Source organism: Oryx dammah, unplaced genomic scaffold (assembly GCF_014754425.2).
Source record: "Oryx dammah isolate SB20612 unplaced genomic scaffold, SCBI_Odam_1.1 HiC_scaffold_17, whole genome shotgun sequence".
Taxonomy (NCBI): domain Eukaryota; kingdom Metazoa; phylum Chordata; class Mammalia; order Artiodactyla; family Bovidae; genus Oryx; species Oryx dammah.
In genome coordinates, this window is record NW_024070201.1 from 47,785,837 (window position 1) to 47,804,542 (window position 18,706).

General features: G+C 37.0%; 1 protein-coding gene across 1 annotated transcript; it reads right to left on the minus strand.

The window, feature by feature from the left end:
• Positions 1-9,841: 9,841 nt before the first annotated feature.
• Positions 9,842-18,550, minus strand: LOC120875926 (olfactory receptor 52E1-like). The gene is given in 3 exon segments (XM_040257676.1): positions 9,842-10,756; positions 15,330-15,369; positions 18,537-18,550. Coding segments are annotated over 3 exon segments (969 nt in total).
• Positions 18,551-18,706: the final 156 nt, after the last annotated feature.

The following is an 18,706-nucleotide window of genomic DNA, read 5'->3' on the forward strand; positions in this document are numbered from 1 at the left end:
TTTATTCCCATTACTCTAGGAGGTGGGTCATAGAAGATCTTGCTTTGATTTATGCTATCAAGTGTTCTGCCTATGTTTTGCTCTAAGAGTTTTATAGTTTCTGGTCTGTCATTTAGATCTTTAATCCATTTTGAGTTTATCTTTGTGTATGGTGTTAGGAAGTGTTCTAATTTCATTCTTTTTTATATAGCTGTCCAGTTTTCCTTGCATCATTTATTGAAGAGGCTGTCTTTGCCCCATTGCATATTCTTACCTCCTTTGTCAAAAATAAGGTACTCATAGGTGCATGGGTTTATTTCTGGACTTTCTATCTTGTTCCATTGGTCTATATTTCTGCTTTTGTGCCAGTACTATACTGACTTGATGACTGTAGCTTTGTAGTATAATCTGAAGTCAGGAAGGATTCCTCCAGCTCCATTCTTCTTTCTCAAGATTGCTTTGGCTGTTTGGAGCCTTTTGTGTTTCTATATGGATTTTGAATTTTTTTGTTCTAGTTCTGTGAGAAATGCCATTGATAATTTGATAGGGATTGCATTGAATCTATAGATTGTGTTTGGTAGTATAGTCATTTTCACAATACTGAGTCTTCCTACCCAGGAACATGGAATATCATCTCTCCATATGTTTATGTAATTTTTGATTTATCTCATTAGTGACATAATTTTCTGTGTACAGTTCTTTTGTCTCCTTAGGTAAGTTTATTCCTAGATGTTTTATTCTTTTTTTGAAGTAGTAAATGGGATTGATTCCTTAATTTCTCTTTCTGATTTTTCATTGTTAGTATATATAAATGCAAGTGATTTCTGTTAGTATATAGAAATGCAATGATTTTGTGTGTTTTACCCTGCAACATTGCTAAATTCACTGATTAGCTATAGTAATTTTCTGACACCATCTTTAGGGTTTTCTATGTACAGTATCAGGTTATCTGCAGACAGTGAGAGCTTTATTCTTTTCTGATCTGGATTCCTTTTATTTCTTTTTCTTCTCTGATTGCTGTAGGTAGGACTTCCAAAACTATGCTGAATAATAGTGGTGAAAGTGGACACCCTTGTCTTGTTCCTGATCTTAGGGGGAATGGGTTTAGTTTTTCACCATTGAGAATAATGTTTGCTATAGGCTTATCATATATGGCCTTTACTGTGTAGAGGTAGGTTCCTTCTATGCCCATTTTTTAAAGAGTTTTAATCATAAATAGTTGCTGAATTTTGTCAAAGTCTTCTTCTGCATCTATTGAGATTACCATCTGGTTTTTATCATTCAGTTTTTTAATATGGTATATCACACTGATTTGCATATATTGAAGAATCCTTGCATACCTGAAATAAACTCATCTTGATCATGGTGTATGAGCTTTTCGATGTGTTGCTGAATTCTGCTGGCTAAAATTTTGTTGAGGATTTTTGCATGTATGTTCAGCAGTGATATTGGCCTGTAGTTTTCTTTTTGTGTGTTTTCTTGTCTGGTTTTGGTATCATAGTGATGGTGGCCTCATAGAATGAGTTTGGAAGTGTTCCTCCCTCTGCAATTTTTTGAAAGAGTTTTAGGAGGATAGGCATTAGCTCTTCTCTAAATGTTTGATAGAATTCTCCTGTGAAGCCATCTGCTCCTGGGCTTTTGTTATGGGGAGCTTTTTTTATCACAACTTCAATTTCAGTGCTTGTCATCGGGTTGTTCATAATTTCTATATCTTTTTGGTTCAGTCTTGGAAGATTGAACTTTTCTAAGAATCTGTCCATTTCTTCCAGGTTATCCATTTTATGGCCATATAGTTATTCATGATAGTCTCTTATGCTCCTTTGTATTTCTGCATTGTCTGTTGTAACCTCTCCTTTTTCATTTCTAGTTTTGTTGATTTGATTCTTCTCTTTTTTTCCTTGATGAGTCAGCTAAACATTTGTCAATTTTATCTTCTCAAAGAACCAGCTTTTAGTTTTATTAATCTTTACTATTGTTTCTTTCATTTCTTTTTCAGGTATTTCTGCTCAGATCTTTATGATTTCTTTCCTTCTGCTAATTTGGGGTTTTTTTGTTCTTCTTTTTCCAGTTGTTTCCAGTTGTTTTAGGTGTAAAGTTAGCTTGTCTATTCAATATTTTTCTTTCTTAAGGTAGGATTGTATTGCTACAAGCATTGCTACAAGTATTTTTCTTACTTATGGTATGATTGTATTGCTATAAGCTTCCTTCTTATAACTGCTTTTGCTGCATCCCATAGGTTTTGAGTTGTGTTTTCATTGTCATTTGTTTCTAGAAATTGTTTGATTTATCCAGTAACTTGTTGGTTATTTAGAAATGTATTGTTTAATCTCCATGTGTTTGTATTTTTTTAAGTGTTTCTCTTGTAATTGATATCTAATCTCATAGCATTGTGGTCAGGGAAGATGTTTGATATGATTTCCATATTCTTAAATTCACTGAGGCTTGATTTGTGACCCAAGATGTGGTCTGTCCTGGAGAATGTTACATATGCACTTAAAAAAAAAGGTGTATTTTGCATTTGGATGGAATGTCCTGAAGATATCAATGAATGTATCTAATGTATCATTTCATTTCATCTAATGTATCATTTAAGACTTGTATTTCCTTATTAATTTTCTGTTTTGATGATCTATCCATTGATGTGAGGGGGTGTTAAAGTCTCCTACTATTATTGTGTTACTGTCAATGTCTCCTTTTATGTCTGTTAGTGTTTATCTTATGTATTGAGGTTCTCCTATGATGGGTGCATAGATATTTACAATTGTTGTATCTTCCTCTTGGATTGATCTCTTGATCATTATGTAGTGTGCTTCCTTATCTCTTGTAATAAATATTTTTTTAACTTTAAGGTCTATTTGTCTGATATGAGGATCGCTACTCCAGCTTTCTTTTGCTTAGCATTTGCATGGAATGTTTTTCCATTCTCTCACTTTCAGTATATGTGTCTTTAGGTCTGAAGTGGGTTTCTTGTAAACAGCATATATATGAGTCTTGTTTTTGTATCCATTCAACCAGTCTGCGGGAGTAAATGGCAATCCACTCCAGTATTCTTGCCTAGAGAATCCCATGGACAGAGGAGCCTGGTGGGCTGCTGTCCCTAGGGTTGCAACAAGTCGGACACGACTATAGCAACTTAGCATGCATACATGCATTGGAGAAGGAAATGGCAACCCCCTCCAGTATTTTTGCCTGAAGAATCCCAGGGACAGAGGAGCCCAGTGGGTTGCCATCTGTGGGGTCGCACAGAGCTGGACATGACTGAAGCGACTTAGCAGCAGCAGCCAATCTGTGTCTTTTGGTTGAAGCATTTAATAAGTTACACTTAGAGTAATTATTGGTATATATGTTCCTGTGGCCATTTTCTTAATTATTTGGGGTTGATTTTGTACATTTTTTTTCTTCTCTTGTATTTCTTGAGTATATAAGTCCCTTTAACATTTGTTATAAAACTGGTTTGGTGGTACATAGTTCTCTTAAATTTTGCTTGTCTGAAAAGATTTTTATTTCTCCATCAATTTTGAATGAGATCCTCACTGGGTACAGTAATCTTGGGTGTAGATTTTTCCCTTTCAGTACTTTAAATATATCCTGACATTCCCTTCTGGCCTGCAGAGTTTCTGCTGAAAGATAAGCTGTTAAAGATGTGGGATTTTCCTTGTATGTTACTTGTTGGTTTTCCCTTGCTGTTTTTAATATTCTTTCTTTGTGTTTAGTCTCTGTTAGGTTAATTAGTATGTGTCTTGGCATGCTTCTCCTTGGGTTTATCCTATATCGGACTCTTTGTGCCTCTTGGACTTGATTGACTATTTCCTTTTCCATGTTGGAGAGATTTTGAACTGTAATCTTTTCAAAAGTTTTCTCATACTCATTCTTTTTTCTTCTTCTTCTTCTGGGGCCCCTATAATTCAAATGTTGGTGCATTTGATATCAGAGACCCTGAGGTCTCTGAGACTATCTTCAGTTCTTTTCATTCTTTTTATTTTATTCTGCTCTTCAGAATTTATTTCTACCATTTTATCTTCCAGCCTATAGATTTGTTCTTCTGCTTCAGATTCTACTATTGATTCCTTCTAGAGTATTTTTAATTTCAGTAATTGTATTGTTTGTCTCTGTATGTCTGTTCTTTAATTCTTGTAGTTCTTTGTTAATTAATTCTTATATTTCCTCCATTCTATTTTCAAGGTTTTTTTTTTTATCATCTTTATATCATTATTCTGAATTCTTTTTCAGGTAGTTTGCTTATTTCCTCTTCATTTATTTGAACTTCTACGTAACTAGTTTGTTCCTTCATTTGTATAGTATTGCTTGCCTTTTCATTATTTAAGTTATTGTGTTTGTGGTCAACTTTTCTCAGAATTTAAAGTTGAATTCTTTCTTCCTTTTGGTTTCTGCCCTCCTGAGGTTGGTCCAGTTGTTTGTGTAAGCTTCATATATGGTGAGATTTGTGCTAAGGTTTTTTGTCTGTTTTTGTTTTTCCTCTGATGGGCAAGGCTGAGTGAGGTGGTAATCCTGTCTGCTGTGATAGTTTTGTATTTTTGTTTTGCTTGTTGTTTAGATAAGGTGTCCTGTAAAGGGTGCTACTGGTGGTTGGGTGATACCCAGTCTTGTAATCAGGTGGTTTCCTTTGTGTGAATTCTCACTATTTGATACTCCCTAGGGTTAGTTCTCTGGTAATCTAGGGTTTTGGAGTCAGTGCTCCCACTCCAAAGACTCAGAGCTTGATCTCTGATCAGGAACAAAGATTCCACAAGTGGTTTGTTACAGCATTAAGTGAGAATAAAACAAATACCCAAAAATGAGAAACCAAAGAGGAACATCAGATAAATGGCAGTTACAAAATCAGGCAAATAATAATTAAGATAATGGAATATATACATATACATATTCATATACATAAGCAAAATAAAAACAGTCCAACAAAAATAAAGTATAATAGAATGACCCGGTCAACAAAGGAAACCAAAAATTATATCTACCAGTTAAGAACAAAACTAACTAAAGTGCAAACTAGAAAACAAAACTAAAGAAAGGTGACAAGTAGAGAATAAAGCAATGAACACAAAACTAACAAATATGTTGAGAGGAAAGGAAAGAAAGCAGAGATAAAAGAATAGACATGCAAAGTTAAATAGAAGTAGGTAAAGAAGATTTATATAAAGATTAACTACAAGGGGAAAAGAACTGTAAGAAAGCAAACCAAAGGATAAATGTAGAAAAAAATAATGCTAGATTTTTAAAAAATAGAAGTTAAAATTTAGAAAAGAAAAGAGAAAAGGAAAAAAAGAAAGGAAGAAAGGGGAAAAAAATGTTCCACAGAACTGCAAAAGCCCAACTTAGAGGCAGAAAGTGAAGTCGCTCAGTCGTGTCTGACTCTTTGCGACCTTGTGGACTGTAGCCTACCAGGCTTCTCCATCCATGGGATTCTCCAGGCAAGAATACTGAAGGAGGAAATACCATTTCCTTCTCCAGGGTATCTTTCCGACCCAGGGATCAAACCCAGGTCTCCCACATTGGAGGCAGACGCTTTAACCTCTGAGCCACCAGGGAAGCCCTTAGAGGCAAGGTTGATAAGAACAACAGCAAAAAAGACTTAAAAAAAAAAAAACTCAAAAATTAATTAGATTTCTTAATGCCAATAAAATCGACAGCTACAACAGAGGGGGAAGAAAAGGAAAAAGAAAATCCAAAGTAATCTACAAAACAAATCAAAACACAAGGATAATAAATGTTTTGAGTCACTGCTGTCAGAGTCCTTTCCCTCACTGGGAATCACAGTCCACCTAACCTCCCTAGGATGCCCTCCAACACTGTGCTGATCTCTGGATCTGCTATGGGTGCAGTTCAGATTCTAATCTGGTCCTATTCCTGTGTGTTCTTGCCTCCAATGTCCACAGCTGTCAGAACTAGTGCGTTTTGTTTTGTGGGAGCCCTCTATGTCCTTTTATACATTCCTTGGACACAGAGTCTGTCTAGTTGATCATGTGGATTTAATCTGAAGCTTATTCAGCTGGTGGGAAGGTTTTGGGCCTTCTTCCTTAGCCACACTGCCTCTGGGTTTCAACTGTGGTTTCTTTCCACCTCTGCATGTGGGTTTTCCACTGGGGTTTGCTCCTGAGGCTGAGCTGGAGGACTTGTGTGAGGGTCAGGTATGGAGGTGGTGAAGCTGCTTGGGTTGCCGAAGTTCTGACAGCACCAGGTACTCAGGGGAGTTGGCAGCTGGGGCAGCAGGAAGCATAGTGCTCTAGAAGGGTATGGTAACCAGGATTGGCCAATACACTCCAGTATTCTTTCCTGGAGAACCCCCCTGACAGAGAAGCCTGGCAGGCCTCAGGCAACACAATTACAAAGAAGTTGGACACGACTGAAGCAACCCTGTGTGCACTAACACAACTAACACAAGATTTTTTTTTTTTTTTTTTTTGCCTATGGCAGCTCTGCCCCAGTGAGGGTTGACCATGAAGGTGGTGTAGCTGCTTGGCTTGCAGGGACCCTGACGGTGCCAAGTGTGCAGGGACATGGACTGCCTCTGCCGCAGGAGTTATGGTCCTATCAGAGTCTTTTTTTGAACCTCTAGTATCTAGCGACCAGAGGCCTCTTTGGCCAGTCTTTCTCTATAGCTCTGCCTGTTTAGGCACTTAGAGGTCTCCCTTGCCTGGGGTCCTTCTCAGTTGTTTGGCACATCAGGCACATAGAGGGGGCCCCCTCGCTGAGGTCCTAGTCTTTAGATCTGTACTTCAGGCACGTAAAGGGGCACCCTGGGTGGGGTCCTACTCTGTAGTTCAGTGCAGCCAGGTGTTTGATGGGCCAGCCTCTCGATTGTTCAGCTGCAGATGCGTGTGGGGAGAGAGAAGCTATGGTGATGGCACCCGCCTCCGCATGACTCAGCAGTATTGCCTTGCTCCCAAGGCTGCCTGGCTTTCCTCCACAGACATTTCCCACCACAATCTCCTCCCTGACATCCCCTCGATCTGTCTTTTCAGAGCTTACAGCAACCCTCACCCTGGGATTGTTCTTCAATCCCTAAACTCCAACTCCCAGCCACTGAACCATCTAGGGGACCTGCATGCCTATCTGGGGTATGTATGGCTGTGGCAAGAACTCTCTGATTCTCGTTTCATTTAGGCTGCCACAGATCAGCTATTGCACTCGCAGCCTTAAATGTTTCTCCTCTGATTTAGACAATTGCCCCAAGGTGGGGATCAGACCCCTGCTTCAGTTCCCCCATCCACTAGAGCAGGTCCAGTCCTACTTACAGTGTTCTTTCCTCTAATTTCTTCACCCTACTGAGTTTTGCATGGTTCTATATATTCTTTTCCACTGGTCAGGTACTCCTGTCTGCTCTCAGCGGGTGTTCTGCATTCACTTCTGTGTCTGAAGGTGTATTTCTTACGTATCCATGGGGAGAGATGTACTCCATGTCCACCTACTCCTCTGCCATCTTGTTCTCAACAGCTATATGTTTACTTAACCTTTCTTTGTCTGTTGTGTCATCATCTGTTTCTATATTAAATCATAAGAAGGAAGCTAAAGAAACTGTACTGAAACTAAAGTTCTGTTACATGATAATTGTGTGACTGTGTGTAAGTCACTTCACTCCTAGATATCTACTTACTTTTAAAACGCAGCACTGTTTATAATAGCTAGGACATGGAAACAACCTAGATGTCCATCAGTAGATGAATGGATAAGAAAGCTGTGGTACATATACACAATGGAGTATTACACAGCCATTAAAAAGAATACATTTGAATCAGTTCTGATGAGATGGATGAAACTGGAGCCGATTATACAGAGTGAAGTGAGCCAGAAAGAAAAACACCAATACAGTATACTAACACATATATATGGAATTTAGGAAGATGGCAATGATGACCCTGTATGCAGGACAGCAAAAGAGACACAGATGTGTATAGCGGACTTTTGGACTCAGAGGGAGAGGGAGAGGGTGTGATGATTTGGGAGAATGGCATTGAAACATGTATAATAACATGTAAGAATCGAAATACCAGTCTATGTCTGATGCAGGATATGACACGCTTGGGGCTGACGCGCGGGGATGACCCAGAGAGATGTTGTGGGGAGGGGGGTGGGAGGGGGGTTCATGTTTGGGAACGCATGTACACCTGTGGTGGATTCATGTCAATCTATGCCAAAACCAATACAGAATTGTAAACTAAAAATTAAAAATAAATAAATAAATTAAAAAAAAAAAAAAATAAATACTTCTAAAAAAAAAAAAAAAAAAAAACTTGAACTACCTATAGAACTATATATAGTTTCTATAACATTGTGATTGTTCAAAGAATGTTAAATTCCATTATTATTAGTTTTATCTCTTTTTATGATTTTTATTACCTCTTGTTTTTTATGTTTTTTTATGATTCTTATGTCATATAGAATTTGGGGGTACTTTTCCCCTTGTACCCTATATAAGGAATCAATTTTTCTTACCAGTGGTGTCTACACCTATTTACATGTAAAACCTACATAGTTATTTTTGTTCCACAGTCTTTGAATATGTTTATGTCATATATTTTGGTTTACTCAGTTGAGAAATAAGGAAGTTTCTGTTCCAATTTTGAAAATGCTACTTCCCCAATATAATATTACTGTATATGGTTATTACTGCATGCATTCTTTTTCTTGGTACTTGTTGAGTTACTTGTTCATAGACCACTCTGGCTTCCCAGGTGGCTCAGTGGTAAGGAATCCACCTGCCAGTACAGGAGATACAGGAGATTCTGGTTGGATTCCTGGGTCAGAATATCCCCTAAAGAAGGGAATAGCAACCTGCTCCAGTATTCTTGCCTGGAAAATCCCATGGACAGAGGAGCTAGGTGGGCTATAGTCCATGAGGTCGCAAAAAGTTTTGGACACAACTGACTGAGCCCAACACACAGCATGGCACATACCACTTCTACTAATGTGTAGATCTGCCATACTATGTTGGTGCTTTCATTTTCACAGGCTCATTGAATATTTTGCTAAAACTACTGGTAAAGAAAAGTCTGAGGGCATATGTGCTTTTTATTTAATGAATACATAAACATTTTGCTTAATATTTCTATGTTATGTTTCACTAGCTGTAAAAACTAGCTTTATTAAATTACTCCTCTTCCCTTCCACTGCTCAGTCTTACTTTCAGACTTTGTCACTTGAAGCCAAATCATGAGGGCATGATCTTATCCTGACGTGGATCAAGAACAAACAAATAAGAAAACTACAAAAAAAAGTTGCTTTTGCACTTTTTCCTCAAACTCTACCTTTGTTAGTTTGGAATAATATTTTATCTGGTAGAAAACTTTGAGTTTTTGTCCTGTTTAAAACACAGCTACCTCCCCATGCTTAACCCTTCTGTCTTTTCAGATAGATAGATTTCTCCAGTTACCTCCTCTATATACACTCCTTTTCATCCCATATTATTATTTCCATTTCCTGAGCTATAGAAAGGGAATAATTAGTAGCTACTTCTCATCATAGCTACAAGAATTCAAGGAGTTCATACTTTAAAAGTTATGAAGTATGGCTCATAATATGTGTTATGAGTCTGGCTCATAATATGTGTATGTAAGTGAGTGTTATTATATTAATATTAGTCAATTTTTGCCAACCTCGTGCTTTTTTCATGTAAATTCTCTTTAACTTATGCAGTTGTTTACATTTGTATGTGATTATATCTATGCATATATTAAATATTTATTATTGTCCCTTTTGGATTATTGTTTCTAAAATGAGTGAAATACTTTGTAAATCTATACATAGAATATCATCGTCCCCTGGCATTGTACTATTTCAATCATCGGTGGAGAGATGAAGTTTTGTTTTCTTCTACTCAAGGCTCTTCAACTCTGAAGAGCAAATTTCATAATCTGTTTCTGAAAGTTCTAATTACCCTTTCTCTTATCTGCTTGGTTCTCACCCCATAAATAACAGGGTTTAGAGCAGGTGGGATGACAACATAAAAGTTAGCAAGAAGAATGTGGATGTATTGAGGAACATTTCAGCCAAAACGGTGGGTCATGAAGGAGAAGAATGCTGGAGTATAGAAGGCCAATATGACACAGACATGGGAGCCACATGTGCTGAGTGCCTTTAACCGGGCACTCCTGGAAGGTAGGCAGAAGACAGCACGCAGGATATGGACATAGGAGATAACAATGGCTATGATGTCAAACACTAAGATAGAGATAGCACATAAGCCATAGATGATGTTGACCTTTATGCTGGCACAGGACAGGCGGGCAATGCCCATGTGCTCACAGTAAGTGTGGTGGATGATTTGGTGCCCACAGAAGGGTAACCTCAGGATGAGCAGAACAAAGGGAATTGCAATAGCTAAGGGTCTCAGAAGGATGAGCAATGCTATCACTAATACCGCCTTGTTTGTCAGCACCAGTGTGTAGTGAAGAGGGTTACAGATGGCCACATAGCGATCATAGGCCATGGCCACGAGCACAGCCGACTCCATGCCAGTGCACAGGTGGATGAAGAACATCTGGGCAAGGCAGCCCTCAAAGGAGATTTCTCTCAGCTTGAACCAGAAGATGCCAAGCATCTTGGGGATGGTGGATGTGGACAGGCCCAGGTCAATAGATGACAGAATGGCCAGGAAGTAGAACATGGGCTGATGGAGACTGTGTTCAGTCTGAATCACATAAAGAGTTGCAATATTTCCCAGTAGAGCAGTCATATATACAATACAAAATGGAAAACCAATCCACATATGCACATCTTGTAGCCCTGGAATTCCCAGAAGGAGAAAAATGTAGGGGTGGAACTACGTGTCGTTAGGAGGGACCGTGCTTCTCTGGCACTGTGACAGCCGCACATTTCATACCAGATGTCTCATTCATTGAGAGGCTCCAGCACTTCTTGTCCAGTTATATGGTTTTCCTACAGAATTATACAAAAATATGTGTGGTCTTTTCTAGTCCCCAAGCCCATCATGACATAATTGTGTGACCTTTATGAAAACTAAAATACATCATTCTTGTTTAATTTTGATGTAGCTTATCAGACATTACATTTATTTTCATTAATCTCTTCAATAATTTTAATGATTAATTTATTTAATTTTATACTTTTATATTTTATTATTAATTTAATTTAATGAAACTTTTATCAAAGATCGATAGTATCAGGCAAATGGCCAGATATTTGGTGTGCACAGATAAATTAAGCATCATTACTCCTCTTAAGGAAGTTCAATTATAGCTTAAGAATTAAAGCAATAATAAAATGGTTTCTTTGGAATTGTAACAGGTATATTTTCCTTTTATCCTAGGCAATTACCATCTCATAGTTAATTGCCACAACCTGTGAAGGTAGAACTTGCACAAAATCTTTTTAGAAGTACCAAACCCAGTAAAGAAAGCCACTCAATCAACTCCTATATCTCTTTCATCAGAAACAAAACCATTGTAGTTTGGGTAGACTGTAGTGAATAGTTGATAGAATTGACTTGGCCTCACCATTAGATTTTACAATTGATTGTTGAAAATAGCAGAAGAGATAATGATGAAATCGTAAGAGCTTGGTTCACAGCAGCATGCAGCTTCTTAAGTACTTATTCAAAGTGATATTTAAGACATAGTCCTGAAAACATAATAGTAGAGCATATGAAGTTAAATTGGAAAGAGAGTTAAGGTGATGGAATTTTTAACATAGAAAAGGAAAGTATCAGTATTAAAGTATCATAGTTGAGAAGAGCATAACATTTGAATTTTGTGGATCACACAGAAGTCTGGATCACTGTTTTCTTCAACCTTTTCCCTCTTCTTTCATGCCTACACTTTATCTCATTTCTCTATGTCAGATTGTGACTATCCTTCAAAAATATCTGTCACATTTCTTCAGTGTACAGTGTTACCATCTTGTCATGTATTCTAGCAAATATTTACTTAGCACTGTGCTTAGAAATTGAAAGAGGAGATTTGGAAGATGTATCAGTTGCTCATATCGTGATGCACTCTGCCAGGCAGTTAATGTACAACAGTTGAACTGCCTCTTAAAGCTGTCAGAGATTAAGGTAGTCAGGAAGTAGGCCAAAGCTCTCCACATGGTTCCTATAAATATACTGAAAGAGGGATTACACACCAGTGGCTTCTCATCCTTTACAGCCTGTGGAGAACTACATAAAAATACAAGTTTTAAGTCCAAACTCTGAAAGTTTTGAATCATTAGGTATGGTATAGCACCTCATGATTTCTGTGAAGCTCCTCAAGTTATTCTGATTCAATGTTTTTGTCATTTGGGAACTGCTGCAAAATAAGATGATGTACATAAGCATTTATGAGTTAGAATGTGTTAAAAATATGTGGGCATTTAGTAAAATGGTATGTAATTCAATATCTCATAACCTTGACTTTATATGCCCTTTACCCTTCTTTGAGTTCTCAAAACAAAATATAGTCACTGATTCCACCCAGAACTATGATACTTACAGGTTTTGTAGTGATTCATCCCTTTCCTCAACTGGAGTTACTTATGGGAAATCTTTTGTTTATTACATGTATATCTTCTAAGCACTTTAAAATGCATATTGGCACCTTTCTAAAGAAGTACATGAAAGTAGAATGATTGTGTGCTTAGTTGCTCAGTCGTGTCCAACTCATTGCGACCCCATGGACTAGCCCACTAGGCTACTCTGTCGATGGGGATTCTGTAGGCAAGAATACTGGAGTGGGTACCCTCTCCCTTCTCTAGGGGATCTTCCTGACCCAGGAATTAAACCAGGGTCTCCTGCAATGCAGGAGGAATTTTTTACAGCTGAGCTTCCAGGTTATGTGGTAAATATAATCATCAGCTATTAACATTTTTCTCAGGATTTCCCTATGCCCATGCTCCTCTGTTAAAAAAGAGATAAAAAAACATAAATAGACTTATGTAGATGAAACATTTCATGTTGTTTGAAGACTCTTGAAGTTCAGAAATTCTTGGAGCCCTACTTGTTCTCCAACTCTCAGGCAGAAACTTCCATGAATTTCACAGATATTGTGCAAAACTACCAACTGATATGTGGATTTTGTTTGTTTGTTTACTCCGTTTATAAGAGGAATGGTAATTTAGAAGGTCAAAACTTTTCAGTTAACTAGACTGTGATTGTCTTGTCTTCTTATCTTGAGAGCTGAATGGAGGCTAGAGAAATATAGAAAGTTAAGTTCTGGAAAATAATTGCAAAATGCTAAAAGAAAGCAAGGGAGACAAGATTGAAGGTGAAGATACAACCACAACAGGCAAAGGAAAAAGTGTGATAAATAACAAAGACTTAGAGAAAGACAATATAGGAAATTGTGAAGGTATTCGCATATGCACACATGCATCACTTATCCAAATATTTAAGAATGATGTTTTAATAAAATATTTGTTGGAGTACAGCTCTGAATCTATGTAAATTATCGTCTTGTTACATTTTGGGGTGATACCTTCTATATTCAATTAGCTTTCCTTTTTTTCTACATTTCTGTCATCTATTTGGGCTCATCTTAAATCTCAATGAAATGACCATAATAAAATGGTTCCTGTCTTAGTACATCCTTTCTGGCCCCAAGGCCAGACTTACCAGCAAAGCTTTCTGAATTAGCTAGTTCAACTGCTCCCGAATGTTTACATTTCACGCACTCTGACTGCAATGGGAGATTCATACTGTAAACACTGCCTTTAAAATGGAGTGTCTCCAAACATTAGTGCTCTCTGGAGAACAGAAGTGTCCAGAGGCACAGAGCTCGATGCTTCATAAATATGAAGCATAACATCATTGATGATTAAAAAAAAAAAAAAAGAAAGTCCTATATCTGGATGCTGATTCCCAAGCTTGAGGTGACTACTGATGAATTGTCTCATTTCTAAGTAGGAGATGCTTTGAGGAGGGCTCACTTTCCACTTATTTGCCTCACACATCCCAATGCAAAGCACAATTCAACCTTAAATATGATCTCAAAACAATGAAGCTCAGCTAGTAGCCATCACTTCATGAGGTATATGTTAGAACTTAAATGGGAATGATAATATAATAAAACAATGACCAATTGTTTCAAACACAAATACTTTCTTCTTTATTATTCTTATTAACAGGAAATAAAACAGGGTTAAATTTAATGATAAAAAGGCAGAGGTCTAAGGAAAGAAATATGTTATATAGGAAATTAGCTAAATGGATGGACTTTGAGACAGATTGTATGGATTTGAATCTCATCTCCCTTACTTAATAGACATAAGAGTTTAGGCAAGAAATTTAAAATTTGTGTCTACATTTTCTTCTCTATAATGAACAGAATAATACCAAATACAAATATTGCTGTGAAGACTAAAAGAGCTGATTCTTGTGTGACACTTAAAACATTTCCTGATGTATAGTAAGAAGTTTGTAACTATGTATTGAGCTACTTAGCTAATACTTAATATTCTCTAGCTGTGATATTCTATGGAAGCTCATACTGATTGAAGTTACCATGAAGATGTCTCCTAGAACTCACACCTGGAATTATAGGGGAGTCAATAAATGTCATCATATTCCTTGCCTAGACTTATTGCCAATAATGAAAAAATAATTGGGTCAAATAAATGGCTTTTAGAACAACAGAATTAATACTGAGTAAAAGCTGCATGTTGTTTCTTGCCTTAGTTATGCATGTAAGCTGGGAAAGTAGGCTGTCTAACAAATCTTTGTCCGCACTTCCTTGTACGCATGCCCAGTTGCTCAGTCATGTCAGACTCTTTGCAACACCACAGACTGTAGCCCTCCAGACTCTTCAGTCCATGGGATTTTCCCAAAAGAATACTGGAGTGGATTGCCATTTTCTCCTCCAGAGTATCTTCCCAGTCCAGGGATCAAACCTGTGTCTCCTGCGTTCTCTAGCATTGGCAGGCAGATTCTTTACCACTGAACCACCTGGGAATCCCTTCACACCCTTGACTTACCTGAAAACCTTGGGTTTTTGGTTGCAGAAGCAGAAGTTTTTAGAAAGCTTATTGGAATTCATGAATTTTGGAGACTGACACTGAGATCTGCAATGTCAGCACTATCATATGACAAATAAATCTAATAAATATATGTATTTCTGGAGTCTCTATCTAGGATATTCATCTTTTTGTTGTTGTTTATTCAATTGTCAGTCATCATCTTTTATAATATCAGCAGTATATTAAAAGTCTTTATCTCTCACAGATCATGTCCTGTTTCCCTCTTGAAGATCTGAAAGGTAATTTCTGACTAATTGATTTTCTATAAAGTATTTTAAAAGTTTTAAATAAACTTTAAAAAATAGAACCGTTGTGAAGAAAAATGCAGATGCAGTAAACAGATCTCTCAAATGACCCATTCATAATTTCCCCCATCAATTATATTGTACTTTAGTATGGTTATTTGTTATGGTTAATGAACCAGTGTTACTGAAAGTTCATATGTTATTAAAGTTCAAATATTATTTATATTCCCTTAGTTTTACCTAATGTTCTTTTTCACTTATAGGATCCCATCCAGGATACCAAATGACATTTACTAGTTTGGTTTAATTAGATCTCTTAGGGTTCTTTTGGGTGTGACAGGGTCTCAGGCTTCTCTTGGTTTTTATGACTTGATTGGTTTTAGAAATACTGGTCAGATTTTTGTAAAATGTTCCTCAGTTGAGAGTAGTCTGATACTTTCTGCATGACTAGACTATATTTATGCGATTTGGGGAGAAAGATCAGTGAGGTGAAATATTACATCAGGACATAAGGGTACTCACTATTCCCATGGCTTTAGCATCTGAGGCAGTGTTTGTCAGGACCTTTTTTCTCACGCTTTTCCCGGTTTGCTCTGTGGAAGAAAGTTACTCTCTGGAAGAAAGTAATGTGGAACCTCTAAGTGAGGTGTGATGCTCCTCTTCCTTGAGGACAGAGTATCCTCATATATTGTTTTGGACTTTTTTAAATAAGAGATATATCTATTTCTCCCATTTGCTTATGTATTCAATCATTTATACCAGTGTGGAATCATATTTATACTATAGGTTATACTCAGTATTACTTTATGTTCTCACATTTTTTAGCTGTGGCTATTGGAAACTCTTTCAGTTGACTACTGTGTCTCTTTGACATACCCCTATAATTGTAGATTCTTATTTGGGGGGGGATAGACTTCTTTACTTTCTGGCACCACGTCATGCTATAATGCTTATCTTGCATATCACCTACCCCAAACTTAGAATATGATATTTCTCTAAGTATTACTGGTTTCTTTACTTTGATAATGGTGTTAGAAAAGGCTAGATTTGCTTTACTACTAGGATGTCATTGCTTTAAGACCCTCTCAGCTGACAGAGCAAGGAAGTATATATGTATATATTAACCTGTGCATGTTATATTAAATACATATCTATAGAGATCTACACATCTATCATCTATTTGAATATATCATTGTGATGTCTCTAACTCCAGTTCATTACCAAATGAATTATTCTAGTATCCACTTATGCTTATCTGTAAAATACCACTCCAACAATGAGAAATCTGGATCCCACCACATGCCATCCATTTGAATAATTGCTCAACAGCAGCATTTACATGTAAATATAATAGAATTATTAACCTATAATCCTGTGGGCAAAAATGCATCTGCTAGGGTACAGCACTTATGTATACAGTCCTTTCTGCCTTTAGTCTCATAAACGCCACTCATGTCCAAAGTTATTTAGGTTGATACACTTTCCTTCACCAACTTTAGTGAGGTTTTAACCTACATTTGTAGTACATTGTGTCTGTTACATTTTGCATTTCATCATGGGATCCTCTGAACTCCTAAATGATTTTCTAATTTGCATACACTTAAGTCATCTTTTGTGTTTTAAAATTTCATGTATTTTTTAAATGTGTAGCATCATATATTCACCATTACACTATCATATACCATAGTTTCACTAACTTGAAAATTCCCATGTTCTTCACACAGTCAACATCTCCTCACTCCTCCTTCTCCTGGCAAGCATGGATATGTTTGCTGTCTCTATAGTTTTGCTTTTTCTGGAATATTCTTTAGAGTCACACCATATGAAGCTTTTTCAAATTGGCTTCTTTTCATTTAGGAATATACATCTAAGATTCATCTATATCTTTTTATGTCTTGATATCTCATTTCTTAATAATGCTGAATAATATCAATTATATTATGTTCAATAGATGTATCAGTTTGGATATTCATTTATCTTTTGAAGGGCATCTTGATTGCTGCCGGTTATTGGCAATTATGAATAAAGTTGGTATAAATATCCACACGTAGGTTTTTGTTTGGACATAGTTTTCAAGCCAGTTGGATAAATTTCTTGGGATATAATTGATGGATCATATGGTAAAACTATATTAAGCCTTTTGAGAAACTTTCAAGCTTTTTTCCAAGTGACTATTTTTCCATAATAATCCATTTTGCTGGGCCCTGTGTGGCATGGCTCAGAGCTTCATTGAGTTATGCAAGTGTCTTTGCCACAGCAAAGCTATGTTCCATGAAGGGAATTTAAAAAAAAAAGCCAAGCTGGATCAATCACAAGCTGGAATGAGGATTGCTGAGAGAAATATCAACAACCTCAGATATGCAGATGATACCACTTTAATGGAAGAAAGTGAAGAGGATCTAAAGAGCCTCTTGATGATGGTGAAAGAAGACAGTGAACTAGCTGCCTTAAAACTCAACATTCAAAATACTAAGATCATGGCATACCATGCCATCACTTCATGGCAAATAGAAAGGGAAAAAGTGGAAGCAATGACAGATTTTATTTTCTTGGACTCGAAAATCACTGCAGACAATGACTGCATCCATTAAATTAAGGCTTGCTCCTTGGAAGGAAAGCTATGACAAACCTAAACAGCACATTAAAAAGCAGAGTTATCATTTTGCCAACAAAGGTCTATATAGTCAAAACTATGTTTTTTTCCAGTAGTTATATATGGATGTAAGAGATGGACCATAAGGAAGGCTGAGAGCCAAATAATTTATGCTTTTGAACTGTGGTGCTGGAAAAGACTTTTGAGAATCCCTTGGTTAGCAAGGAGATCAAATCAGTCAGTCCTAAAGGAAATCAACCCTGAATATTCATTGAAAGGACTGATGCTAAGAACCAATATTTTGGCCACCTGATGAGAAGAGCCAACTCATTGAAAAGAGCCTGATGCTGGGAAAGATTGAGGGCAGGAGGAGAAGGGGGTGACAGAGGATGAGATGGCTGGATGGCATCCCTGACTCAATGGATATGAGTCTGAGCAAACTCTGGTAGATAATGAAAGCCAGGGAAACCTGGGGTGTTGCAGTCCATGGGGTTGCAAAGAGTCAGACACAACTTAGTGACCAAACAACAACAAAATATTCCATTCAATGTATATATCACATTTTGTTTATTCATTTGTTGGTGGTGAATGGACTGTTTCTACCTTTTGGATATTGTAAATAATACTGCAACAAACATTGACCTACAATTCCGTTTCCATATAAACCTGAGAGTAGAATTACTGTGGCACACAACAAATCTATGGTTGATATTTTGAGGTAGTTTGAAATAATATCTCTAGTAGCAGTCCCATTTTACATATCCACCAACATTGCGTAAGAGTTCCAATTCGTTCACATCCTCATCAGCACCTGTTATTTTGTTTACTTCTTTATTTGTTAAAGCAATCCTAGTAGGTGTGAAATCCTGGCTTATTGTGGTTTTCATTTAAATATCCCTAGTTATTAGTGAAGTTCAGCCTTTTTTCA